This window comes from Heloderma suspectum, chromosome 5, assembly GCF_057233095.1.
Source record: "Heloderma suspectum isolate Gila_16-S chromosome 5, 16-S_ref, whole genome shotgun sequence".
Lineage (NCBI taxonomy): Eukaryota > Metazoa > Chordata > Lepidosauria > Squamata > Helodermatidae > Heloderma > Heloderma suspectum.
This window is the reverse complement of record NC_139462.1, coordinates 172,782,029-172,809,946: the sequence shown is the minus strand read 5'-3', so window position 1 is coordinate 172,809,946 and position 27,918 is coordinate 172,782,029. Positions and strand designations below refer to the sequence as shown.

The window sequence follows — 27,918 nt, the reverse complement described above, 5'->3', positions numbered from 1 at the left end:
ACAACCTCCACAACTGCTCCAGTTTTCTAGCCCAAGAGCCTGTCCTCCTATAATCACATTCACCATAGTAATAACAGAGCATCTATGCTCTAATTGTCACAGAAGAAGATGGTTTAAATGGGGGGAAAAACACTTCTTTCTACTACAAATGTTTATTTGCAGTGTTGTAGCATCTGTAATTCTCTTTGCCTTCCAATTGTGCCAGAGGCCATACACAGGAAATGAGGCGAGATGGAAAGATATTCTCTTCTCTAGACTGTTTGCCCCCAAAGTCCATCATTTTACTTTTAAATACTTTTTAAATAACATGGTTGTATTGACAAGTCACCCAGAATGTATACCTAGCATGTGCAACTACTATAGTACACTTATCAAGAAAATTATTGTGGTAGAGACGTTTTTCTCCTTCTCTCAAAATATTAGAACCCAATGGGGTCCTCCCATGAAGCTGAATCGTGGGAGACACAGGACAGATAAAAGGAAGGACTTCTTCACACAGAGCATAGTCAAGCTATGGAATTCACTACCACAAGTCGTAGTGATGGCCACCAATCTGGATGGCTTTAAAAGGGGGTTAGACAAATTCCTGGAGGAGAAGGCTATCAATAGCTACTAGTCCTGGTGGCTCTATGCTACCTCCAGTATCAGAGGCAGTACACCTATGTACACCAGTTGCTGGGGAACATTGGGCGGGAGGGTGCTATTGCACTCATGTCCTACTTGTGGGTTTCCCATTGACAGCTGGTTGGCCACTGTGTGAACAGAATGCTGGACTAGATGGACCCTTGGTCTGATCCAGCATGGCTTTTCTTATGTTTTTAACTCTACAGATGGAACTCAAAGTTGAATCAATAAAGTTCAGTCAATAAATGTTTGATGAGAGGGTATATCTCTACTGGATGACTAGGTGCAGTAAAAGGCTCTACCCACCATTGCACTTAGGTTGGGCCTTGGCCAGTCACAGCAAAAGGGAGAACAGAGCTCAAGAGAAGAAAATAAATCTCATGTGAGCATGAATAGGGTGTTTTGTCTGAAAAGGAGCGACAAAATCCTGAAGAGCCAAAAATAGTCCACAAAAGGCAGGGAAAGGTACATATACATTTGGTAATGTATATGACAGTTACACCAGACTTACCTATTACCATAGATTGATCACTTAAATGTGACACTAAATGCTTCACTTGCTGCACCATTATTATTTTTTAACAATTAATAGCAGGTGTGTGTGTGTCTGTGGGGGGATGTTCTAGGGATTGCAATACAGGTAGGTTTTTTTAAATATGTTCCTCCCTCACTGCAATCCCAACAAAAATTCCTCCCCTCCTACAGCTACCAGTGGCCTTGGGACAGAAACTTCCATTGGCATCAATGGGAGCTTTCCTCCCAGGGTCAATAGCAGCAGCGATAAGGTAATTTTCATTGGGGGAAAAAAGGGTTAAAGCTCCCCTTTCCACTTCCCACAATCCTAATGAAAATCACCATCTGTGACTTACTAGTAGGCACAGAGGTGATGTGTTTAATATCACACCCAATTTGCCCCTAAGGTTCTCACTTATACCTTCCATCTCTTATGCAGGACAAACAATGCAAACATATGCAGTGCAAGTGGAGTACACTGTGGCCAGTATCCAACTGTGCCATTCTGTTAGCGCAAATGATGTTACACTAGTGGAAACTAGGTTCTGAACTATGCGCAAGAGAAGAATCTAACTAAATTTACATTTGCACAAGCACAGTTGCACAAGCAGTTTTGCATTATGCTTGTGCAACCTGTTGTGTAATGCATTGCACATAACTCATGTGCAATGTGTTGTGCAAGGCACTGTGCAACTGGTTGGACAAGTGCTTGCACAACCAGCTGTGCAAGCGTAATGGACAACTGCTTGCACAATGGAAAAATTCAGCAGAACTCCGCTGGTGCTATTTGAGTTTGCAAAATGACACCATTGGATACCGCCCTGTATCTCTTAGGAAGTGGCATTTATAACTACTGATGGAATGGTGGGCATATACTTTTATGGGTATGTACTGAATTCACAAGTACAATACTGTCTTTGCATACCTAGCAAACAGTTCAGATATGCAAGGATGCATGAAAACACATTTATACGATGACAGACAGTACTTTTGGAAAATGAAGGGACTTTGCTAATTGCAGAATGCAGCATTTCTACATGTTGTTTCATTGATTTCACTGGAGCTTGTAGAACTGCAGAATGAAGCACTTGGACAAATTATTTCTTTGATTTATTCTTGCACCTCCGAATGGATTATTGCATTTGTTTTGGCATATAGATATGTTTAGGAAGAACAAGGGACACAAATATACACCAGCAATTTTACATGCACAATCATTTTTTGAAGACAATGAACTCTTTTCAGACACATTAAAAGGTATGCCCCTGTCAAAATGTCCCATTAAGTCAAATCTAACTTGTAGGATACCTTTCCTTAGGCTGTTAATGTTCTAGTGAATTTGACATGTCCCCAAAGATTTGTCAGGCTGGGAGGAACTTCTAAAAATACACTAGACTTTCTCAACCAATATATGTGTTTACAGAATGCCATTAACCAACTCAGACATAAAAATACAGTGCAGCCTATGTTGAATACCGTATAGGTCAAAGAGACAAATGGAGCTCAAAGTGTGATATGGGATGTCAGAAAACTGAATCAGAATGCAAAAGTCACATTGCTAAGCATATTCTCACTACGGGATGTATGATGAAGCCGAGGTGTCCAAGCCTCCATCTCAAAAATGATCACATTTCACGAAGAAGAATTTGCTACATAGCAAAGCAGCAAATTTAGGTGGCTTTTTCTGTAATCTCAGCTACAAAAATTAGACAGTGGGATGGGAGCAGAGAAGACAGAAGATGCCTATTGCCTCCCATTCTTCTCACTGATGTTTGTAAGAAAACTCTATTGCTTAGGGCAAAACTACACATTATTGGCGCCAATGAAAATGGCATCTCCATGATGCGTCCCCCTTTGTAACACATAGTAACATTTCCATTGTGCCCTGACATCATGATGCTGTGAATTTCCCACTGCAGTCAGCAGCATCCTTTGATGTAGAGGGGCGGACTGGACCACCCCCACATGCTGATGTCATGATGTAAGGGAAATGATATTACAGGTTAATCGAAAGACGGGGAGGATCTGACACAGAGAAGACAGTTTGGGCAGCAGCCCCTATCTGCCACAATGTCCACTTCCACTCTTAGTTTTCTAAGCTCCTGTATAACTGCAGTACATAGTTCCCCCTGTTAGATTACTGCTGTTCTTCTCTATTATAGTATAAACCCAATAGCATTTAACATAGGTTAGGGGTGGACAACCATGATCTAGTCACCAGTCATGCAAATAGAGTAACCGTCAATGCACTTCTAGTCTTTTATAAATTACTGACACATAGGATGCCCCTTTCTGTACCTTTGTAGTGCCTGCTGTCCTGCTAATCTCAGTACTTGTATCTCATTTTGCAATGCATAATAAGTATATGACTACTTTGATAATAAAGCAGAAGGTAGAATTTAAAGAGAGTCCAAAATATAGCCATGTAAAATACACATTATGGAATTTTAGAGGTTAATCTCTGTCTTGCAAATTCAAAACTCCACAAAAAAACTTGTGCTAACAAGTTAATGCTATTGTAGAATCCCCACCCCCCAAGTTCCCAATGCTATGCAAAAAGTTGAAAAACAGCAGGGATGAAAATACCTAAAAGCTCATATAATGTCAGAAGTAAAATAAATACACCTGTCTATTTGCATTACTATAATTATCACATAGTTAATTGTGCTATTTGATTAAAACCAGAAAAAAGGCTCACAAAAGTATTTATGAAGTGAACCTAACAGCTGTCCAATTCATGTATTCATGATACAAAAGGCAGTTATAAATTAAGTACAAATATTCAAGAGTTTTGACAACATACATATTCAGTTTTGCTTTATTATCTGAGCAATCCTGTCCCTGATAGCAACCACCATCTTCTGGGCTATGGAATACCAAGTAACAGCACAGTCCTATGCATGTTTACTCAGAACTAAGCCCTATTGAGTTTGTTTGTTTGTTTATTTATTTATTAATAGTCCAGTGTGCATAGGATTGCAGCCTAAGGATCTGTGTGCTACCAGATCCCCAAAACATACTGGAATCAAGCATCTAAGCTAGCCTCATACCACAGTTATGCCACAGTACAGGGATTGCCCTCTGTCAATTGCTCATTAGTAGTACTTCATTTGTGTTAACCTAGCATCCAATTAAGAAGAACAATGATACAGTTTTCTTTCAAATCTTTGGTTTGTATCCAGATAATCATTACCACAAAGACCTTCCCACCACATCCTCTGCACAGCAGCCCCATGACATCCCCCTCATTAAATCTGTAGTTGAAGAGCCCTGCAGAATTGAGGGCTGAAGTGAGAAGTGGAAACTGGCCAGAATCAGACAAGAGGCTGGGTTCATATGATCGCAGGAGTGAAAGAACCCATCATTGGTTCTTGTCCTGACCCTGCATGTGCTGGTTGCACGACTGCGCTTTACATAATTACCCATGATGCAGTGTACCCACCCCACAACCACTACTGCATGAACAGAAATTAACAAATAGTAACCATAAAAGCTCTCCCTAAAACTTTAATTTACATTTGAGGTTCAGTTTCTAGGCTAGCAAGCTGCACACAGAGACAGTTCATTTAGAATGGATATTAAGGCCTTTGCTTTGCAAAGAATGGTGATACTCGGTGACCCTCCATGCAAATAAAGAACATGTGAGGGACGTTGTGGGGGGGCATGCAGGCTAGCCCCACCCCTGCCACTGCCATGCCCAGAAGCCCCACCACCAAGCCCTCCATGTGCTTGGAATGTGTTGCAAGGGGCTCCACCCCTGAGCCAATGTATGCATGTAGAGCTGCTCCATGCCAAGAGGGATGCTGACCCAATCAGGGCCCCTCCTCACATTGAGGAGCTCACAAGTTTGTATGCATGTACAGCCCCTCCCAATGCATTCCAAATGCACAGGGGGCGGGGGCACGGCAGGAAGGAGTGTAGTCTCTGGGTATATTAGCAGGGGGAGCTGGCCCACAACCCTTGCTGGGCCCATCTGTGGAATGCTCTGACCAGAGAGGCTCACTTCGCACCTACATTATCGTCTTTTCAGCACCAGGTGAAGACCTTTTTATTTTTCCAGGCATTTGAGAAACTGTTTCAGTGCTTTTAGATCTTTGCACCGTTTTATCCCTGCTGTTGAGTTTTACTTTTTTAAATTATGTGCTACACTGTTTTCGTCCCTGCTTCTGGTTTGATCTGGGCTTTATCTTATGATGTTTTATTGTCATTGTTTTATTATCTTGCATTTTATGTCTTTAATTTATCTATACACTGCCCAGAGAACTTTGTCTATTGGATGGCTTAAAAATGTAATAGAGAAATTAAGAAACAAAAAATGCTTGGGGGACTGTGTGAACCCCCCCCCCCTTTCTGGTGTCCTTTTACAGAGGGTGTTTGTTTTTGAATTAAAAGCTAGCATGCAGTCCCTCTGAGATTAATCAGCCTATGTTAATTATTTGCTAGTAAAAAAATAATTTAAACACTTATTTTCTGCAATGATTTAGAACCCATGAAAAACATTGCTAAATATTAATCCATATTTAACTACTTGAAAATGATGGAATGGACATGTTCTTTCATTAGTCCTAATAATTTCAATTACTAATCTGACATATACAAATTAGAAGCAAATTACTATTCTGGTATGGGTTTGTCTTCTTGCAGATTTTCTTGGGAGTTCACTTGAACCCCCACTGTTGTGTGTGTGTGTATGTGTGCACGTGCACACAATTTGCATGCATTGAAGATTTGTTTTGCTAAAAGAGGAGTTAATGGATTATATAGGACATGTAATTAGTTAACCCTTCAATATAGTACTTACTGCATTGAAGTTGGGGAAGAGATTGACAGCTGCTGCAGTGTCCAGGGGGAATGGAAGAAAGGGTTTGATATCCAGCGAAGCCTGCAAGGGTGGGGCTGGAGGACGTACCAGGGCTGGAAGAGCAGGGCTCTGGCATGTACCTCCTATATAAAGAAAAAGAAGGCACAAGTGAAATCATTCATAGTAGCAGGGCTGGCCCAAGACATTTTGCTGCCTGAGGCAGCGGAGCAAATAGTGACTTTTCCCTCTGCCTGTTCCCATTCCAAAGTCGGCACATAGTACCCAAGGCTTGTCAAGTTACTTTGACACCCAAGGCAGAAAATCCCACAAGCACCTCTCCCCTTCCTGGCAAGTAAAAATACAACAATAATGAATTCATGAACAAATTATTTGCTGCCCTTTCATGGCATCCAAAATCATCTGAGGCAGACCTGAGGCAGTTGCCTTGCTCTGACTAATGGTGGGACTGCCTTACATAGTAGATTTTTAATCTAGTCTCATTCTAGTTTGGATAACAGGCATATAGACCAAGTCAGTGAGGAACCTCAACCACTAGTCTCATTAGCTTGGCAGCCTAGCACGAAACACTTTTTTCCCCTAGGTCTTCAACTGTGCAAATTTCAGTGACCCTTAAAGTAAGGGGACATGGTTCCATATGGGGACAAGGGCAGTTTCAGAGCAGCCAGGAACATATTTTTTATTTCTTCCAGCCACTTCCCCCAGAATCCTCTAGAACTATGATCTTGTATCCAAGCATTCTGGGAGGGAAAAAAAGAGATAGCCATTGAAAGAAACTCCATCAACCTCAGGCAGGAGTGCTAATCTTTTTTAAAAAAGAAAAAGCACTGCTATACCACTGCCACTGCAAATAATACGTTCCCCTTAACTTTTCAAACAATGCTTCCCCCTGAAATTGCCCCAGTTTGGGGGGGTGGCAACATTCCTATGCCAAAACTTGGCCCAAAAGTTCTTCTTTGGGAACTTTTCAGCTCAAGACTCACTTCAGGCAGCATCCACCATGTATCTTAAGCATGCCTGCAGGCAAAAGTAATATGAAAATTCAACCTGAGGTGCAACTTAAGCAGATCAAAGGAATGTCCCTCCTTTCCCCCATATTTTCAGTGAAGACAGTCCATTATGTTAGGAATGGGAAGAAAGATCTCTTCAATTTATTCCATGTAATAAAAAGCCATTTCTGTTCGTTACACTTTTAAAGATTTTCTGCTTGCTCTTAATAAATTAACACACATATTTATCCAAAACAATCACAGGGCTTTACAATTAACTTCAAAGGGTAATCTTACCAAGCGGCCTGAAAAGCTGAAGAAGAACCTGCTCTAAAGGAGCTGTTTTAAAAGGAACTCAATGCAATGCAAGGCCATTCTGTGAAATTCTGGCCAGAATGGTTCTTCAGAACAATTGGCGAAGCCTGTCAACTATTGTCACAGTTTAGGGCGATCAAGAATTGCCTTGAAGAGCAACAGGCTCTCCTCTCTGCTTAATGCTGCTCATGAGCAGTTCTCTGGGAACCATATGGAAATGAAGCAATTCCTTTGCATACTGATATAAGCAGGCACCTGTTTAACATGGACCACAATTTTATTTGTTGTTTGCTCCCTGTCACAGACCACAGCATATTCAGTTGTCTGAAAGCTGGGAGTATTCAAGTCCTATTTCTGCTTACAATAGTTCCCGTAGCTTTGGTCCACTTCCAAAACATCAATTCAATGCTAATTAAGATTCTTTCAATCCTAGGAAATTCTCAAAATATGTCTGTATTCTTTTAATCTGACAGGCAAGCAGCAGACTGAAAAAGATGCTGGTGAGAGTCCAATTTAAAAAACAAAACCACAACATCCCCACCATCAAAATGCAATGGGGATTTATTTTTCATCCTCCCCCTGCAAATACCCCATTGACGAAGAAAGGATGGTGAAAGGCCAGAAAACTGATACCTTCATATATTGGCGAGAGGTTCTTTCTCACTACAATTCTTATATAGAGTGGTTGGCTGGATTCTCTTGCAATATGTTCAAATGCAGCCAGAAAAGCTCTTAACTGGAGCGGCATTTTAATACTTCTAATTGAAGGCTCACCGTACATGACAGAATTAAGGTGCTATACCAAATCATCAGGTTTTGGTAAAAAATCAGCTGGCGACCCAATTATGTGACAACACTTTCTTACTATCTTTTCAATCGCTCCCTAGAACACCTGACAAAATTCATAGTGAAAAGGAAGCATCAGTCTTATAAATCAAGTGTATCAATTTATGGCTCATATTTATTTCACACAGTACACTGACTTCCTTGGAATCTCTTGTGATTTACGACACTTGTGAAAGTGGAAATTGAATCCGACCTTTAGAAAAGGGCCATTATGGGAGGAGAAATGATAAAAGAATAATACAAGAAGTCAATGCTCATCTTAGGCAACCAGACAGTCATTTATCAGCTGCTTAAATATTGGCTAAATTGACCTGGGGGAGTCAGGAGTATTTAAGGCACTGCTGTGAGAAGCAAGGAACCTGGCTAGACAGACTGCTTCTTTGATCCAGTACTTCACTACAGTAATTGAACAGAACATTTTAAATAAGAACAAGTAGGATCTGCAACAAAATGTTGCAATGTGGAATGCTTCTGGTCACTGTTTCAGCCAGTCAACCATGCCCTCCTCTACGAGACTCCATTTCATTCCCCCATGCGCTTGGTTTTCCATCCCTGCTCCCACAAGAGTAGTTAGCACTCTGTGGCCACTGAGCATACTCAATCCACATTAGGCTGTTGCCAGGGGGCAGGGGTGTTCCAAAGTATTTTCATACTTTTGCAAACATCAGGTTCCCTTGAGTCTGCTGATATGTCCTCGTGCCATGAGTAGTGGAATTTTTGCCACATAATAGGATGTACGGATTTTGTTAAATTTCTTCCATCTGTGTTTCGCAGATTGTCAGGTTTCTTTCATTCCATCATTCACCCATTGACGGAATTTAATTTTTGTATGAGAATTTTGTTCTTGTTTGCAAATGTGCATTTGCACAAATGTACATTTGCATAAATGTGCACTTGTGCAAGTGGGAAGTAGCACAAATGCACATTTGTGCAAATACCCCCCCCAGCAGAAAAAAAAACCAGTCCGCAGAATCTGCACAACTTAGAAAAAGCTGGTCTGCTGTGGAATCCACTGGTCGGATTAACAGAAATCCAAACTCATTTGAATCCACTGTGGATATCTCCAACAGTCCTACTACATAATCATCAGCACACATACCTGGACATCAGAAATAGAAGGAATGATGCTATGAATGACTGTGATAAAGAATAGAGGGTTGGAGCTAAGATCAAGGGGTTCTATTTCCAAATCGAGAAACAGAGAACGGTCTTCAGTTATCAAGAGTGACGTAAAGCTTGATTGTAATATACATTTATTGCATTTATTACTTTAAAATCTTGTCCTGTGTCAGCACTCATCTCATGAACAGTGAGGACCTTGAGAGTTTCCAGGCAGATGAGGCAAGCTTTTTATAAATCCATGAAGTTTCCCAACAGAAACTCCAAAACACTTTGCCCATTTTTATAAATCCATGCTATCTTTTGCATCCAGCAGGCTATGCCTTCCAACATTGAGTTCGTGGCTCCTGAGTTCTGTATGGAAGCCTATCCAACAACCACCCATTCAAAGAAACACAAAGCACTCTGCTTATCAGAACTACTACTTACATAATGTAGAAAACTTCCAAGTTGAAATTTCCACAGAAACCAAAATGTTTACTTGGCTATTTTCTTGAAGAAACCAAAAGAGAAACCTCAAAGAAGTTGCTGATGGAAATTCAGTTTGGACCACTAATATTTTGGAGTTCAGTCAATGACAAACTATTGCTGGTACAACTTAGCTGCATGACTTATAGTTTATTGAAGCCCAGCCTGACAGTAATATGTTACATCGGTCTAGATCATGGCCATATTGACAATGCCCTTGTCTTTGAGTAACTCTTCTTCACAAATCTATTTTGGAATATCATGAACTTAACATTTACATGCCCAAGAATAGCACAGGTAATTGGAGCTTCCAAAGATTCCGTCCTGAAGACCTACTTCATAGCTCTTCACCCTGGCCAGAACCATGCATGCAAACATAATGTAGGAAGGACCCAATGCATGTAAGCATGCATGATCAACACTCCAGAAGCCAGCAAATCTTCTCTGTGGAACAAAGGACTTTCCCACTCAGTCAATTAATCTAACTTCCAGCCTAGTTCCAATCTAGCTTCCATTTAAAAGAAAAAGAAAAAAAGCAGGCCTAGTGCTGCCATCTTGGAAATATTAAATGAAGGGGATACAAGCAGGACGTCCCCATTGCTCTCTGCCTCTGGAAAAATGATAGACCAATTGGCAAATCAAGTGACAGGAGAGTATGTCCACCAAGACTCTTTCCTTCCCCATCAATAATCTGACATCTTAGCCTAAACTTGAATTTATGATTTGATGTAATTATGTCTGAATGGCAGCAGGCTACAATGGCCTAGACTGGCCTGCCCATTTCCCAGAGGGGAGTTGTGGAAACTCTGTGATGTCACAATAAGTAAGTTATACCCCAACACTCATTTTGCCCTCAGTTTCCCAAGGGGGTGGAGTCTGTTCAGATACTGCTAAATAAGCTTACTCACTTTACAGCACCAGCATGGGAACATTCATTCAAAATTATATTTTAAAAATGAAAAGGGCCACACAGTGACATATGTGAGCTCTGTGTGTGTGCTGGCATTTACATAACAGGCATTATCCAATAGGTCACATACCAATTGCAAGGAAACAGAAGGAGGTGAGCATCCAAAGTAGATCACAAAAAAAGAGAAACAAGTTCTCAGGATGGAAGATTGAATGTATTGTGAGAAGCCCAACATGTTTTGGCCTTTTTTTCTTATTTTAGGCCTTCTTCAGGAGGTAAAGAAAAAAGTCTGCAGAACTTTTCAGCAAAGGATTGTCTCCTGTGTCAATCATAATCAAAATAGGATAGATTTCTCCTGCTGGGAGAAGAATGCCATTTTCCTGCATTCAAAATTGCAGTTTCAGTGCTGGGAAAATACAAAATCATTATGCACTAGCTAAAGCAACATTGTGTCATTCTTTCACAAAATAGGAACCAAAGTGGTTTTTTAATTGTTTGGAAACCCCGCTGTGTACAAGCCTTGCTGTAGAATGTGCACACTGTTTTGTGCAGCACAGTCATAAGCATGTTTACCTGAAAGCATATCCCATTCTTTCCAATAGTGTTACTCCCAATAAACTGTGCACAGGATTTCACCATTTAATATGCACCTCTTTAAAAACCGGCATCAAAGAGCCTTTACGCAAAATCAAATTTTCCTTCAGTGGAGTAGTATAGGGTCCCCTGTAATCCCCAATAATTCTTTCATGTCTGTTTGATGCTACATCAAGGAAACGAGGACTATTGTTCCAGACAACTTTCTGATTATGGAATTAGGTACACCCTAAAAGAAAGGAAAAATGTATGAGTATGCAAATGAACAAAAAGGAGCACAAGATATTTGCACAGCTTTGACAACTTGAGGCTCCTAAACCGCTCATGACATGAATAGATTTTAAAAACTTAAGACAAGGTGGCAGGATTTGTTTTTCACATTTATGTGATGGGATTTTATTCTAAGTAAAATATGCATTGGTACAATAAGCACTAAAATGTATAGATTGGATCCAGACTTAGTCATACTTAGTGTAGTCCCACTGAAATCAGAAGGACTTAAGTTAGTCATCAACCTTAGGATTAGATTGGTGCACAGACAGCTTTTGTAGTATTATGTACAACTTGCACTTGCAAGATACACTTGTTGAACTGTACATGCTTATGTATGTGTGATATATTTGCTATTAACAATCACATCCTTCCAGTCTTTTTAATGGGTAATATTTTATTCTGCACCAAGTACACAGCGCTTTCTTCTTATGATGGTCCTATATGAGCTTGGAAACAAAGACCAACAAGAAAAGTAAAATATGTTCTGAATGGATTTACTTATCATTGTTTATGGTTGGTCATCAGTGCACTACTCTTGCAAAAACTGTTATAGATTTTTTTAGTAGACAGAAGTGACTGCAGATGCCATTTTCTGCTGTGTGTGACCTAGATAGGAACATGAATTTGCTTCTTGGGAATCTATAGAACTTATCATAGTGAATGTACCCATTTCTAAACTCTTTCCTGTCAACTGCAGGATCAATCTCCAGATGCAGATATTTAATCAGAATGCCTCTTTCAAATTGACTTTCTGTTCCATATGTTGGAGACTCAAGTACTTTAGGGCTTCAAAGTATAGAATTTTTAGTAGAGCTTGTGTGATCCTTTTGAAATGTTGCCTTCACTAATCACTAAAAATGTTTCATTTGTATAAAAGTACAAGTTTTCTAACACCCAATCCCACAGATGCCCCCAAAACAAAACCTGCTGTACCATATGAGACGACATACCTCTTCAGAAGCGGGTTAACTCAACAGCAGCCTTCCCCAACCTGGTGCACTCCAGATGTGTTGGACTACAAGTCCCAGCATCCCCCAGCCAAACATGCTGGGAGTTGTAGCCCAATACATCTGGAGGGTATCAGGCAGCACCATACTCTGCAGAGGACAAGGCAACATGGGATGCTACAATGGTGGAAGTATCAGCTACTGTTGAATTTCCCAAAGGTGGGTGATAGCTTTTTTAAATAAGGTTCCCTTTACATTCCTCCCAACTCATAGTGGCTTTATATGTTACAAAATGGAGAAATATGTGGAGGGCTAACTTGTGCTTCCCCTTTCCCTGCTTCCACAATAATATGGCAGTAGTCATTGTGAAGCTGCCAAAGGAAAAATCTTTGAATCCCAGATGCCTTTGACAGCTCAAAGGTTTCAGAGAAATATTCCTTCTTCCCACAGTACAGTGGAAGTGGGGAAAGAGGAAACATGAGTCCCTTATCATTCCTCTTCCCATACTTCTTTGGAATGTGTGACTTGGCTCCTTCACACTGAGCTTTTATCCTGTGATTGAGATTGCTCCTTCACGGAAGTTTGTAGGCTCTTTACATGATGCCAAGATCATCCAAGGTATCTCCTGCACTAAATGCCCTTTGTTCCTTTTAAAATTGCAGATAAAATTTGCAGATAAAATTGATCGGATTAGGAGTGTTACTCCGCACACTGTGGATATAGTTAGTGAGCAAGAGGCGGCCTGTGGCAAACTGGCACATATAGGAAGTGGAAAGAAGGCCAAGTAACAAAGGAAGAGTACAGGCAGATAGCACAGAATTGCAGGGATGGCGTCAGGAAGGCTAAATCTGAGAATGAGCTGAGGTTAGCAAGGGATGTTAAAAACAACAAAAAGGCTTTCTTCAGCTACGTGCATAGTAAAAGGCAGAGGAAAGAAATGGTGGTTCAGCTATTAAATAAGGATGGAAAAATGATAACACATGACAAAGAAAAGGCAGAGGTGCTCAATTCCTACTTTGGCTCAGTCTTCTCCCAAAAGAGGGTCTATGACCCCCCTGGCAAAGGCGAAGTACAGGCTGAAGGGGCAGGATTGCAGCTTGGGATCGACAGGCATATGGTCAAGGAACACCTCATTACTTTGAATGAGTTCAAATCTCCAGGGCCAGATGAACTGCATCCTAGAGTCATAAAGGAACTGGCAGAAGAACTCTCAGAACCGCTCTCTATTCTCTTTGAGAAATCATGGAGGATGGGGGAAGTGCCAGATGACTGGAGGAGGGCTAACATTGTCCCTATCGTCAAAAAGGGTAAAAAGGAGGAACCTGGGAACTACAGACCAGTCAGTCTGACATCAATCCCTGGGAAAATTCTGGAGCAGATGATAAAGCAATCCATCTGGAAGCACCTTGACAACAATGCCGTGATTACTCGAAGCCAACATGGATTTGTCAAAAACAAGTCCTGCCAGACAAATCTGATCTCTTTTTTTTGATCAAGTAACCTCCCTTGTAGACCGTGGGAATGCTGTAGACATCATATACCTCGACTTCAGCAAAGCTTTCGACAAAGTGCCCCATGATATCCTGATGAGCAAACTAGCTCAAAGTGGGCTAGATGAAACAACGATCCAGTGGATCCACAGTTGGCTACAGAATCGGACTCAAAGAGCGCTTATCAATGGGACCTTCTCAAGCTGGGGAGAGGTAACGAGTGGGGTACCACAGGGCTCAGTCCTGGGCCCAGTGCTCTTCAACATTTTTATTAATGACTTGGAGGAGGAGGTGCAGGGAATGCTGATCAAATTTGCAGATGACACAAAATTGGGAGGGATAGCTAATACTTTGGAAGACAGAAACAAAATTCAAAGTGATCTGGATAGACTGGAGCACTGGGCAGAAAACAACAGAATGGCATTTAATAGGGACAAATGCCAAGTTCTGCACCTAGGAAGAAGAAACCAAATGCACAGTTACAAGATGGGGGATACGTGGCTCAACCACACTACAAGCGAGAAGGATCTTGGAACTGTTGTCGATCACAAGCTGAATATGAGCCAACAATGTGATGCGGCTGCAAAAAAGGCCAATGCTATTTTGGGCTGCATTCATAGAAGCATCGCTTCCAAATCCCGGGAAGTACTAGTTCCCCTCTACTCAGCACTGCTTAGGCCTCATCTGGAGTACTGTGTCCAGTTCTGGGCACCACGCTTTAAGAAGGATGCAGACAAACTGGAGAGGGTTCAGAGGAGGGCAACAAAGATGATCAGGGGACTGGAAACAAAGCCCTATGAAGAGAGACTGAAAGAACTGGGCATGTTTAGCCTTGAGAAGAGAAGACTGAGGGGAGATATGATAGTGCTCTTCAAGTACTTGAAAGGTTGTCACAGAAAAGAAGGCCAGGATCTCTTCTCAATCATCCCAGAGTGCAGGACACGGAATAATGGGCTCAAGTTACAGGAAGCCAGATTCCGGCTGAACATCAGGAAAAACTTCCTGAGTGTCAGAGCAATACGACAATGGAACCAATTACCTGGGGAGGTGGTGGGCTCTCCCACACTGGAGGCCTTCAAGACAAGGCTGGACAGCCATTTGTCAGGGATGCTCTGACTTGGATTCCTGCACTGAGCAGGGGGTTGGACTCGATGGCCTTGTAGGCCCCTTCCAACCCTACTATTCTATGATTCTAAGATTCTATAACTGGTTTTGTGGGATCGGTTCCAGCTTCTTCCTTCTGATGAAGTGGACAAGGTGCTTTCATCTGTAAGGCCGACCACCTGCTTACTTGATCCTTGCCCATCTTGGCTCATTATGGGCTGCAGAGAGAGACTGGGTGAGGGGATCAGAGCGGTGGTGAATGCCTCCCTTGAGGAGGGAGTGATGCCATCAGCCCTCAAGGAGGCAGTGATAAGCACTCTTAAAGAAGCCCTCCTTGGATCCCCAAGTTCTGAACAACTTTCGCCCAGTCTCAAATCTGCCATTTTGGGGCAAAGTGATTGAGCGAGTGGTGGCGATGCAGTTGAAGGCACACTTGGAAGAAACCGATTATCTACACCCATTTCAGTTGGGCTTCAGACTTGGGCATGGCATGGGACAGAAACAGCCTTGGTCGCCTTGGTGGATGATATGAGGAGGGCTCTGGATAGGGGTGAATGCTCCTTCCTTGTTCTCCTTGACCTCTCAGCGGCTTTTGATACCATTGACCACGGTATTCTCTTGGGCCACCTGGAGGGGTTGGGCATTGGAGACACCATATTGCGGTGGTTCCAGACCTTCCTCTCCAGCAGGTACCAGAGGGTAGCACTGGGAAAGGAGGTTTCGGACCCGTGGCCGCTCACTTGTGGGGTGCCACAGGGTTCCATCCTCTCCCCAATGCTATTTAACATCTATGTGAAGCCGCTGGGGGCTATCATCAGGAGGTTTGGGGTGTGGTGTCATCAATATGTGGATGACATGCAGCTCTACCTCTCGTTCAAATCTTCACCAAGGTTGGCCGTAGAATCTCTGTCCAAATGTCTGGAGACGGTGAGTGCCTGGATGGGGAGGAATAAGCTGAAACTGAACCCTGACAAGACCGAGGTACTTTTGGTGGGAGACAAGAGGAGGCTGGGGGATGTTGACCTGGTGTTGAATGTGGTATGGCTACCCTTGAAAGACCAGGTCCACACCCTGGTGGTCATTTTGGACTCCCAGCTGTCCATGGAGGCTCAGGTGTCAGCTGTGAGCCGGACAGCGCTGTATCAACTCCATCTGATATGGTGGCTGTGCCCCTTCCTTCCCGACCATCTGCTCCCATCGGTAGTACATGCCCTGGTTGCCTCTCGTTTAGACTACTGTAATGCGCTCTATGTGGGGTTACCCTTGAAGACAGTTTGGAAGCTGCAGCTGGTACAGAACGTGGCAGCTCGCCTGATTAAAGGCAGCCGCCGGCAACATCACATCACTCTAGTGCTGAAGGAGTTGCACTGGTTACCAGTTGTTTTCCGGGCCAAATTCAAGGTGTTGGTTTTGACCTTTAAAACCCTATATGGTTCCGGCCCAGCCTGTCTTAAGGAGCGCCTCCAGCAACACCAGACAGGCTGCTTAACAAGATCAGCCTCGGATGGCCTTCTCTCTGTCCCATCAGCCAGGACAGCTAGACTGGTGGGGACGAGGGACAGGGCCTTTTCTGTGGTGGCCTACACTCTGTGGAACTCCCTCCCTAGGGAACTCCACCATGCCCCCTCTTTAATGAGCTTCCACCGTGCATTAAAAACGTGGTTGTTCAGGCAGGCATTTGGGGTGGGTTAGGGTATTTTAGAAAACGTTTTTATTGTAGAATTTTATTGTTTTAAGCTGTTTTATTATATGCTGTACATCACCCAGAGTGGCTGGGTGACCAGCCAGATGGGCGATTAATAAATTTAATAAATAAATAAAATAGATCGCAGATAATGCGATGTCAAATTATCCCCGTTGTGTTCCATCTCAGTTTCCTCCATGAAAAGAGTAAAAGCGGCAAGAAGAGGAGCGAGATCAATGTAGGATAATGGAAGACTCAGATACAGGGAGAAGGAGGGGGAAAGGGGAGGGCGGAAAGGAAGCATGTGAAAAAGAGAGTCGTTGTGATCCTGCATTTAAAACGGAAGCAGAAAGCCCTATTTTAAATGCAGGGTTTTAGGCAGGTGTAGAGATGCCCAGGGAAAGGAGCTGGCCTTTGTCTTTATGCACTTTAGTATGTTAATACTAACTTGAGCACGCTCCGGGAGAGAGCGGAGGACAGGAAGGCCTGGCGTGCTACGGTCCGTGGGGTCACGAAGAGTCGGACACGACTGAACGACTGAACAACAACAACAACATGTTAGTACTAGTAGATGAGAAAACATGGCTTTGAACCAGCTTTGAGCCTCCAGAGGTGCAACCATCTCCCACTTAATGTTCATCAATCTGGCCCTGCTCCTTATTAATTCCCCCCCCCAAAAAAAAAGATGTGGTTCTTCCAAGAATAGCTTCTGTGTTCATGCTTTCTCCTGGAGCTCTTTGTTTGCCACAGTGAACACTTTGATAAGATGGATTCTTGGGGGTAATGAGACTGATCTAGATACTAAAAAGGAAATAAAGAGAGAAAAGCCTCATTGTGTTATAATGTCCACCTCTACAATACTACATATTTTGTGCAATAAATATCTTCCTCCAGTCCTAACATCCTCCCCCAAGTTGCAGAAAAAATGCATTTTTGCAGAACTTATACATCAATATTCTGCTAAATTTCTAGCATCTGCTCTTTATAATTTAGTTCCCAATTTCTTGTGCTGTCCATTTCTTGAAGGGCAAGAACCTTCAATTTCCTTACAACTTTAGGATACTGCTAGCAACCACAGACCAGGGCTGGTGTTAAGGGTAGGCATCGTTGGGCACCTGCCAAGGGCCCACACCCCAGTAGGGACCCACTGACAATAGACCCCTGGACTTGATCCTCCTCTTCACCACTACAATCTGTTTGTTCACCTGCCACTCACTCTGGCTCAGACAATGGTGGTGGTGAGAAGGATGAACAGTAGATGCCATTGCCTCCTTTCAAGCAAGTGGAAGTAATGATGAGAAAGAGGAGAAGGAGCAAAAGCAGCTGATGACAATGGAGGTGAGATGGTAGACTCACTGAGGGAGGGGGATAATTGAGAATGTCTTGCCAAGGGCCCTCAAAAACCTGGAGCCAGCACTGCCACAGACCCATTTTTAAGATGCAGCTGCAAATCTGACACTTTAAAATGGGGTGGGGAGAAACTGTACCATGGGCATGTTCCCCTATGCAGCTGGGTTATATCCAAGCAGCAAAGCTACCCCACCCCCACCCCTGTACACATAATTCCACTGTATAAAGAGTGGACTTAAAATTTTGTTTCACTGTGTAGGACAATGGTGTTAAGGGAAAAAATAACAATTCGGGCACATATTGATTGATCATGTGGAAAAGCTATTATTTCCTGACATCCAGCTACAAGTGAATGTATTTCACACTTTTGAAAGTGAGCAAGAGAATATTTTCCTCATCCCCAGTTTGGAAATAGAGCAAGAAACTTCAGAATCAAAAAGTATGGAAATAAAAACAACCAAGTTCAACCAAGTTCTTTTTGTTAAACTGAAAACATCTGAAACTTCCAACTTGCCATGGACTTTGTCATCATTTAATATAAATAATTGTTTTTGACAAGCCTGAAGATGGTTCAGGCTTCTTCTTTTTTAAAGATACATATAATTAATATTGATAGACAGGCAGGGAAGATTTCCAGCTTTATTTATGAGCAGCAGTTATATTTCCAAAGAATGTAGAAAGTGAAAAATGTAAAATGTATGAATGCCACTCTGGAAAATTTGAAAAGAGTTGGCAATTCCATGGGACATGAATTGTTAAATTCACATTTTAAAATACTGGAATCTAGGAATTGCCAAGACATCAGCTCTTAAGTTCCATTCTCTTATATATTTTTAATATTCTGTTAAGGTCACCTCTTATTTTACTTTCATTATATATCATAAGAGGTATACAAACAAGACTTTTTAGTTGATTTCACTCATGTGCACTTTCTCATTGGCTTCTGATGCTTTACTGAATGCTCATCTTCAGTACAAAACTTACATGCATGTAACTTTTAACCAGGTTTTAACCTCATACCCTGTGCTCCATTGTTAACATGGATTTGTAATGAGCACCTATGTGCATCTCAAGGCCAATTCAGATAACCATTTTGGAGTGGGAATATTCAGTCTCAATATACCAAGTTTGAGTTCTGGGACATTGATGAGTGAAAGAAACCAAATGAGCCATCATGGCAATGAATATTTAAAAAAAAATCAAATAATTTACTCAATTCAGATGTGAACACCTAAACATACTTGTTTGAAGCAGTCTGCAATGCTCTTAGCATGCTGAGCAAATTCTTTTCTTAGAAAATGCTGGTATTATCATGATTCTTGCCCTCAACAAGGAAAAGGACCGAATGATCATCTATTTTAAACATCCAAACATATTCATATAAAGTGGCTAACAAAGCAGTCCTAAAATAACCTACTCAGAAGTAAGTCCCACTCAGTTCAATAGGACTTACTCCCTGGTAATTGTGTACAGGAATGCATCTTAAAGCCACTTCTTCATGCTACTGAGATTTGCTAATTAGAATTTTATTTGATACAGATCTGATACATAATGTATTAGCAAACAGGACTTTGCCTTAGTTTTATGTAAAAAATCAAAAGTCGAAACTAAAATCAATACGTTACTACTGAACTTAACAAGTTTATGGTAGAGCTGATGTCCTTGTTCCACCCAATGCGGCAGTTTTGCACAGCTACTTGCTTTATATGTTAAAAACTAGAACAATTGGATGCCAAGAACATAAAATCCTTCACTCTCATTAAAAGACTGTATGTACACACACCTGTGTTTTCAGAAATCAATCCTCTCCAGGTAGAAAAAAGGCCCACCATCTAGCAGTAGTACATTGTTCTCAAATAAGTGTGCATCTGATTTCAGGGCAAGCAATCTTGTTTGAACATTTGCATAACAAATGCTGAAGTTTCAGATGCATCAATTGCCAGACAACATCAAATTCAAATGTACTTCCCTAACAAGCATTTTTGACAGAGAAATTGAGGCATTTTATTTCCAAGGTTGTGGGGGAAGCAGGTGGACTCATCAATACACGTTGCTCTTTATGCCACATGACTGTGAAATCATCTCTGAAAGAAGATCAGAAGAAGAGCGATGTGTTCCTTTGTGATGACATAGTGTAATTGTTTCTGTTGAAACAGCACATTGTTCTCTGGATACAAAAGCAACAATGTGTTTTGTTTTGTTTTATATATATGTATATAAAGGTTTTCCAGAAACATACTACCTGATATTTTTCTCCAGAACCTTTTACATATTCTACAGACAAAGCTCTTAAAACATGGACTACAGTTGTGGCTTTCTTTATGAAAGTGAAAAGAAAGTGTTCCAGGTTTGATCCTCTGTTACTTACTCTAAGCCGTTCAGCAAATGAAGGGTTAAGGTAAAATGCAGGGAGGAAAGACATGAAATAATAGCAATGTTTGCCCTGCACAGATATTGGCCCTGGTCCCTGCTATTTAGACTATGCCAAAAGGGACTGCACAATAATTGCTTCCCACTGCTCCTTACTATAGCTTTGCTGCTTGACAAAGTGCTATTCTCATGGGGTTTGGAAGAAATATGTAGTGGCAAGAAATGCTAGGAGCTAAAATCCAGGTTTCACATTCAAATGGATGCATGTGTGTGTGTGTGTGTATGTATATGTATGTGTGTGTGTAAACAAACTGCCAGCATCATATCTGAATACACACACACATACTGTTACTGATACTTAGATACATAAACACATTAGACCTATACTGCTGAAACAGCCAAAAGTTATATTACCCCCCCCCCCATTACTTTGGTTTAGTAAAAGGCCTTAACTTTATCCCTGGAGCCTTTAAAAAGCAAAATAGGGCCAATGTGGAAAAGTATACAGCATGGTTATACCTAATCATCTCTTCTTAATGTATCAATTTACAAGCCACATAACCAGCATAAAACCCTGAGCCAGCCAGCAACATATAGTTAAGGTTAATGAACTTCCATTGAGTAGCTCATAAGAAAATTCCCTCAGGTGTAATAATTTTGAATGGAAGCTGATATATATATATATATATATAAATATAATTACTCAAATCAGGGGAAATTAACATCAATTAAATCCACTACAGGGAACTACATCCCCAGGGCCAGAATATGCATGTATACTTTGTTGACTTCTAGAGATGACTTGTATATGTAAAATAAAGATTAATCAGCACAGATAAAACTTCCTGATCTCAGCTCAAACACAAAGCTTTTCAACAGAAACATTTCACACATCTGAGATCAGTTCATGTACATTTATGTGAATGTAAGGAATCCAGTTTATGAACTGACACTGGGATTTGATCATTAACTTATTTTCTCTCCTACCTACAAGCAACTTTAATGATAACACCAGACTGTGCTTTCACATACCACTACTATATCGGAAAATATAAGCATAATTAGTTACCACTGTTGTTACATATTGTCTGATATTAACTCCTGTAAATGTGTATAAGCCTAGTGTCTCTGTACCAGAGACTTACACTGACATTATTCCTTGTGTGAGTTTACAGGGAATCTCATACATCTCCCATCAAGAATTAAAGAACTTAGCAGTAGGATTCCTTTACAACTGGGGATAAATGCAGCTTTCACAGGCCTGATTCTTCTTCCATGTCTTTAGTGGAGATCTTCAGTAGAGGGCCTTTTGCAGATGTCCCTAAGGTGAGAGGGGGGAGTGGGAGGACTACTATGGAGGGAGCCCTGATTCTAGTGCCATGGAAAAACCTTATTTTCCCAGGCCTTTTAGATTCAATTTTAGCCATATCAATTAAAATAAAAGAAAAGGGAAAAAGCTGGTTTTTAAGATATTTGCTCTTTTTTTAGTCTTTGTGTTTTGTGGTTATTACCTGTAGTTTAATTGTGTGTATGCATTCACTGTATTTTTCTTCTATGTAAACCAGTCTGGAAATGTCTAATAAAAATTAATGCTATACTGACTTTCATTAGAAACTGAATAATAATATTCAATAGTAACAATAACAGCAGCAACAACTATTGTTGTGTGCTGCACAGGTTGAGCAGACAAGTTTCTAATCACCAACCCTCCCATTTACAACATTTGGTTCTGTTTATACCTGGCAGTGTATCCAGCTCTTCTCATCTGAATGTGAAAAACACGAGTGCTTTCAATTCCAAGAGTGAAAAGTCATAATCATTCTGATATCATTTGAGAATACCATAATGAAGAGATTGTGTAAGAGAAAAAGCATATTTTTCTCATTGTAACTGCTTTCTAAAGCAGGGGTATTGAATCTCTCTCCGTTTTGGAGAAGCTCTGAGAGCTACGCCCTTTAAGTCTTGATGGGAGCTGTATGAGCTTCCATATAACTCACACCAGGTATAGCTGAGGTAGTCGCTAGTATTCCACTGGTAGGCAGGGCCAAAGGGAAAAGGGGCAAGGCCGAAATACCAGCATATCTTTGCTTGAAGCTGTTACTGCCAGTAACTGAGTCTTAGGAGAGGCATTCCAACCCTTTAGAGTGGGGAAAGAACAGTGCAAAAGCCAGGAAACCACCAAACAATTGGAGGCTGGGGAAAAGGGGGTGAGGCCAGAGTAACCCCGGAGGGCCAGATTGGGACCTGAGGTTTAACACCCCTGTTCTAAAATTATAGTACTATACATTCACATGAGCAACGTTTTTGATGGAAATGGATATAAATTTAATGAATAAATACATTGCAAGTAAATTGCACCTTAGATGTATTAATAGCTCTTAATGTCAACTCATTAAAACATTGGATGCTGCTGTATTTTGAATCAGACCATTGGCCCATCTAGCTCAGTATTGTCTGTATTCAGTTTGGCAACAGCTCTCCATAAGCCAGGGTCTTGTAATACTGAAAAATGCTGCACTAGGACCAAGGAAACCTGGGTTCAAATCCTCACTCAACCACGATGCTCTTACTGTCACAGAGTTTAATCTACCTCACAAGGTTATTGTGGGAAAAAATGGGGAAGGGCTCATTGGCACTGCTGTGAGCTCCTTAGAAGAAAGGTGGGGTATAAATGTAATAAGTAAATATGGGTCTCAACTGTCTTTCCCATCACTACCTGCTACCTGATCCTTTCAACTGGGGATGCATGTGATTTAATATGGAGTTTTCTACATGCAAACTATGTGCTCTGCCACAAGGCTATGGCAACCCCAATCCTAAGCGTCTTTACTGGGAAGTATGCTCCATTCATTACTACTGAAAGTGCTGCACTTAGTGAACCCATTTGCCGTGACAGCAAAAGTTGTCCTCACTCAACAGTCCCTGGCTGGCATTGTGCAGAGTGTACACCACTGACAGGGAGGCGTGGGGAAACAATGTGATTCTGTCCCACTTCTTTTGTTCCATGATGGACATTTCACTAGTATTAAATAAAGATGTTTATATCTGGGGCAAAGTACCTGAAAATTAATAATCCAAAATGCTGATCAGTACCAATCACCCTCCATATTAAATAAACCTTAAATCCAAGGAAATATATTGCTTGCAATCATTGAATCACTTTAATGCCACATTAATGTAAAGACATTATACCTTTTTGACATTTAAAAAGCTTTGACCTGGCAAGTTCCACAGTTGGCTTTTCTTAATATTTTTTATAAAGGTCATGTTTATGGTATAATAAGCAAACACTTGCAAGTGTTATTACTCAGAGGAACATTATATTATAAACAGATTTTCAACGTCACCCCCTTTTTTTTCTTCTGAACATGTTAGTTATTTCAAGAGCCACATTTTTCAAGAACACATTTGGATCAGAAAATCAAATTAATGTTTTCCTTCTGCTGCTATGATGTCTTTATTTTAAAATAAACATGGATAAAACAAATACCACGAAGCAGAGACCGCTAATGAGAAAAAAAAGGGGGGGAAAACCCTCTACAGAAATTTAGCAAAATTCTGACTTGGTGGAACTATTCAAATTTATCATGCCAATGGAAAAAATGAGAAGCATATTCATTAACCATGCAAAGATTATGGCTGTCCAATTGAACATAGGCATTCTTAAACCCATTGAAAATCCATGGGCTTAAACATGCTTAGCTGCATGGTGGATTATTGCCACTATCTCCATACATTTCCACTATCACTGTGTATGCTTCAGAGAGAAGGGGAAAGAGCACAAGATTTACAAATGTCTAATATGGCTATGATCAATATATGTTGGATGTCTGATTCCAGACTCTTCTTGTCTCCTGCAGGGATTTGTGTTTCCCAAGCGCTCCTTGGATTAACACAGAAATTAATGGAGTTCTTCTGGGAGGGGAAAAAAAAACCCAAATGATCTCAATTAATTTTTCATAGCCAAAATGAAAAATTAACCCTGTCTTTAAGAGTCTTTTCCTGCACCCATAGGAATGTGGATTACCTATTGGGAAACAGCCTTTCCTCATCCTCTGATTTGGTCCCCATAATAAGTTTTCCACCCTCATTACAAACTAATAGCTTCCTTGGCTCCTATTCAGAAACTCTTAAATTCAGCATTATGTAGTATCATACTCCATTACATTACCTAGCTCAAATTTTAAGAGGCTTGCAGTGGCTTTGGCAACCAAAATGATGTCATTTTTGGTTGCCAGCCCTCCCCGCTCCCATCTCTGGCTGATAAAGGCTTTGCTCACCTTTTCTTTGAGGAGGGTTTTTAACAAGCTACTGAAGTGGTTTTCTCAGCCTGTCTCAGAACTTTCCTTGCTTGCCACACAGATAACAGGGACTCCTAAAAGTGCTGCTAGAGCAATCTCCAATCCAGGTGTTTGGAACCTTGCGCAGAGCTTTCAGTGCTAGATCCAGCACCAACATTGTCACGCCTTTGAGCACATGGTGGCTGATCCAGTAGAGGTGTGTCTGTAAAATCTGGCTTCTTGCCTTCACTGAATATGGGTGTGTATCTTTTTACGAACAAACATGAACCAATTCACTGAACTAAGTGCTAACAATCAGTAGTGTAGTGATCAATTTTGAAGTGCAGGCATTCATCATGACTGTCTCCACAGACATGCCCCCAAGGAGAGTCCAAACACAGGCAGCTGTGTTGATCCATACCAACAAACCAGTTCTAGCAGTTTTCCTTTCCATCAAGAGCTAGTCTTTTGTAAAGCTCATGGGCAAACTCTCCATTCAAGAGACCAAGCCACCTCAAACTACTTTGCATTGCAACAGGAATAGCTCACAACAATATATTGTTGCTGGGAAAATCCATTCCCCGACCCAGCTACCACGAAGATTGCAGCTAAGCTCAGAGAGAACAGGAAAGCCTGATGACATAATCATCCTTGCTGATAAAGAAGTCTTAATGTTTAAACTCTGTGAGCCCTGGCTCCACTACAAAACTACTTATGGTAGGCCCATTTGGAAAATGCGATACACCATGAGCACAGATCCACACCACATGTTCATCAGAAGCCAGTTTTGACCTCAAAAGCAATGGGCTTGCCACAGAAACAAGGGTCATGTGCATTGCATCTTCTTCTAGTACAGAATAAGTATATTGGTAACAAACAAACAGTGGTCTCCCTGCACTAAGAAGTGTGGATAAATGGACAATAAGAGTGGAAAATGGAAAGTCTCCAGAGCTGTAAATGCTGATGGGAAAAAAGAATTTAATGGCAACACTGCCAACTGTAAGCCAATTTCAATGGAAAACTATACATTCGCATAATTGCAAAAGAAGGTTAAACATCATCTCTAAAAGTGATCAGCAAACATACCCTGTGATTTGTGGCTTCAACTAACTCATTCAGCTAATGAAAGAAAGGTACACATTTATTTATGTATTATATTTTTTAATCTACCCAATAACAAATGTTCTTTGGGTGGAGTAGAAACAGATAAAAACTAAAATGAAATACAAATATTTAAAAGAATACAATACAATACAGAAGTAGCTTTCCTCATGATCCATTTTGGGAAAAGGCTTCATCACAGATGCTCCTGACCATTTGTACAAATGCAGGGTTGGACCCAGACGAAGTTAGTTACATTTTCATCCTATTGAGATCAATGGGACTTCTGTTAGTCACCCATTTCAATGGGACTAAAGCATGACTAACTCATTCTGGATCTAATTCCAAGACTCCAGCAACTCCACAGCATGTAATAATTACTAAGGCCACAACAAAGCTAAGTTAAGCACTTTTAAGCATTGATTTTAACAGGACAGTCAAGCATGGGCTTAAATCTCTTGCTTTGAAATCAATGGACAAAATCTACCATTGCATGAGCAGACTCCCACTTGTCAACAGGACTTTCCCCTCCTCTCCTCCTCTTTGCATCCCCCTAAAACTGCTCCAAATGGTGCCCCCAAACCTCTGGATCAGATTTTGAGGGTGTGTGAGGCATGCAAAGGGAGGGAGAATCACTCACGCCCTGTTCAGCTGTTGGAAGGCATTCCATGGGTGGGAGGGTTTAACTGAATACAGCCCTTAGGATTACATCTAGACTAAGTCATGCTGTTGTCCCATTAAAATCAGTGGGATTTAAGTTAGTTAGGACTAACTGCACCCATTGATTTCTAAAGAGTGACAGTCTTGATTCAGCTCAATGGGACCTCAATCGGTATCACCCAATGAAACTGATTGTCAGTACATATAGATGAAAAGAAGTACTTCTTCACATAATGCACAAATAACTCCCTAAGAATGAAAGTGCCATGTTTGAAAAGGTAGCCTTTCTAGCATGGTCATCCACCATAAATCTGACAGTGGGAGGGCATGGAACAAGACTTCTGAAACAGATCTTAATGAACTGGTAGGTTTGCATGAGAGAAGGGAGTCATTAACTTATTGCACAGCTAGACATTTTGGGGCTTTGCTGTGCAATCCTATGCATGTTTACTCAGAAGTAAGATTCACTGTGTTCAATGGCGCTTACTCCCAAGTAAGTGCCCATGGTATTAAATTCTTAAAGTTTCAAATCAGCACTTTGTATTGGGCTCAGAGACCAATTGAAAGGCAACATTTTACATTCTATATAGCCAACTCCAGTTGGCAGCCACATTTTGAGTCATCTTTAGTATCCAGTTCTCTCCAAAGGTGTCCCCAGGCAGAGCATATTATATGGTTGGCTGGAGGAATGCTAAGAGTTGTGGGACATTTTTTTGGATAAACATACATAGCTTTAAGTCAAAAATTATTGTGGTTTGGTTATTCCTATCCAAAAAAGGCATTGTTAACCAACCAGCCTAAGCTAGTAAAAAGTGCTCTTGGCAATGGCTGTTATATGGGCATCCCGGCCGAGTGCTGGATCTAAGAGCATATCCACGACTACGATTATTGTGAAATTAATGCTGAGCTCTTCAGAACTGGCAGTGGGATGCACAAACTGTTGCACAAGCAAAAATGGAAGAAAGGGGGCAGGGGAAACAGCTTTTTCCAGGGGATGGGGAGGAAAACACACGTAGAAGCAGATACATTCTACTTGGAGTTTCTGTGACTATCTGACATCATGGGATTGAGCAGCGGGAAACTCCATGGAAATAAAGGGGCAGGCTCTGCATGTCCCTAGTTGGAAAGATGCAATTAAGAGTTATATATGTGTGGCTGGGAGAGCGCTGCTGCGCTCATGCCCTGCTTGTGGGTTCCCGGCCGACAGCTTGTTGGCCACTGTGTGAACAGAATGCTGGACTAGATGGATCCTTGGTCTGATCCAGCAGGGCTCTTGTTGTTGTTGTTGTTGTTCAGTCGTTCAGTCATGTCCGACTCTTCGTGACCTGCGCTGTCCTGCGCTCTCTCCCGGAGTGTGCTCAAGTCCATATTCATTGCATCGGTGATGTTATCTAGCCATCTCATCCTCTGCTGTCCCCTTCTCCTTTTGCCTTCAATCTTTCCCAGCATCAGGGTCTTTTCC

The 27,918-nt window shown here is 41.3% G+C and overlaps 1 protein-coding gene across 5 annotated transcripts in view; it reads right to left on the bottom strand.

Moving 5' to 3' along the window:
• The window catches only part of ZNF385D (zinc finger protein 385D), a 253,440-nt gene that overhangs the window by 194,692 nt on the left and 30,830 nt on the right, over positions 1-27,918 (bottom strand). For all 5 annotated transcript variants that reach the window (XM_084858343.1, XM_084858341.1, XM_084858340.1 and 2 more), the window contains exon 2: positions 5,939-6,081. In XM_084858343.1, coding sequence (XP_084714469.1) covers positions 5,939-6,081 — 143 coding nt within the window. The remainder of the gene's footprint in view (positions 1-5,938; positions 6,082-27,918) is intronic.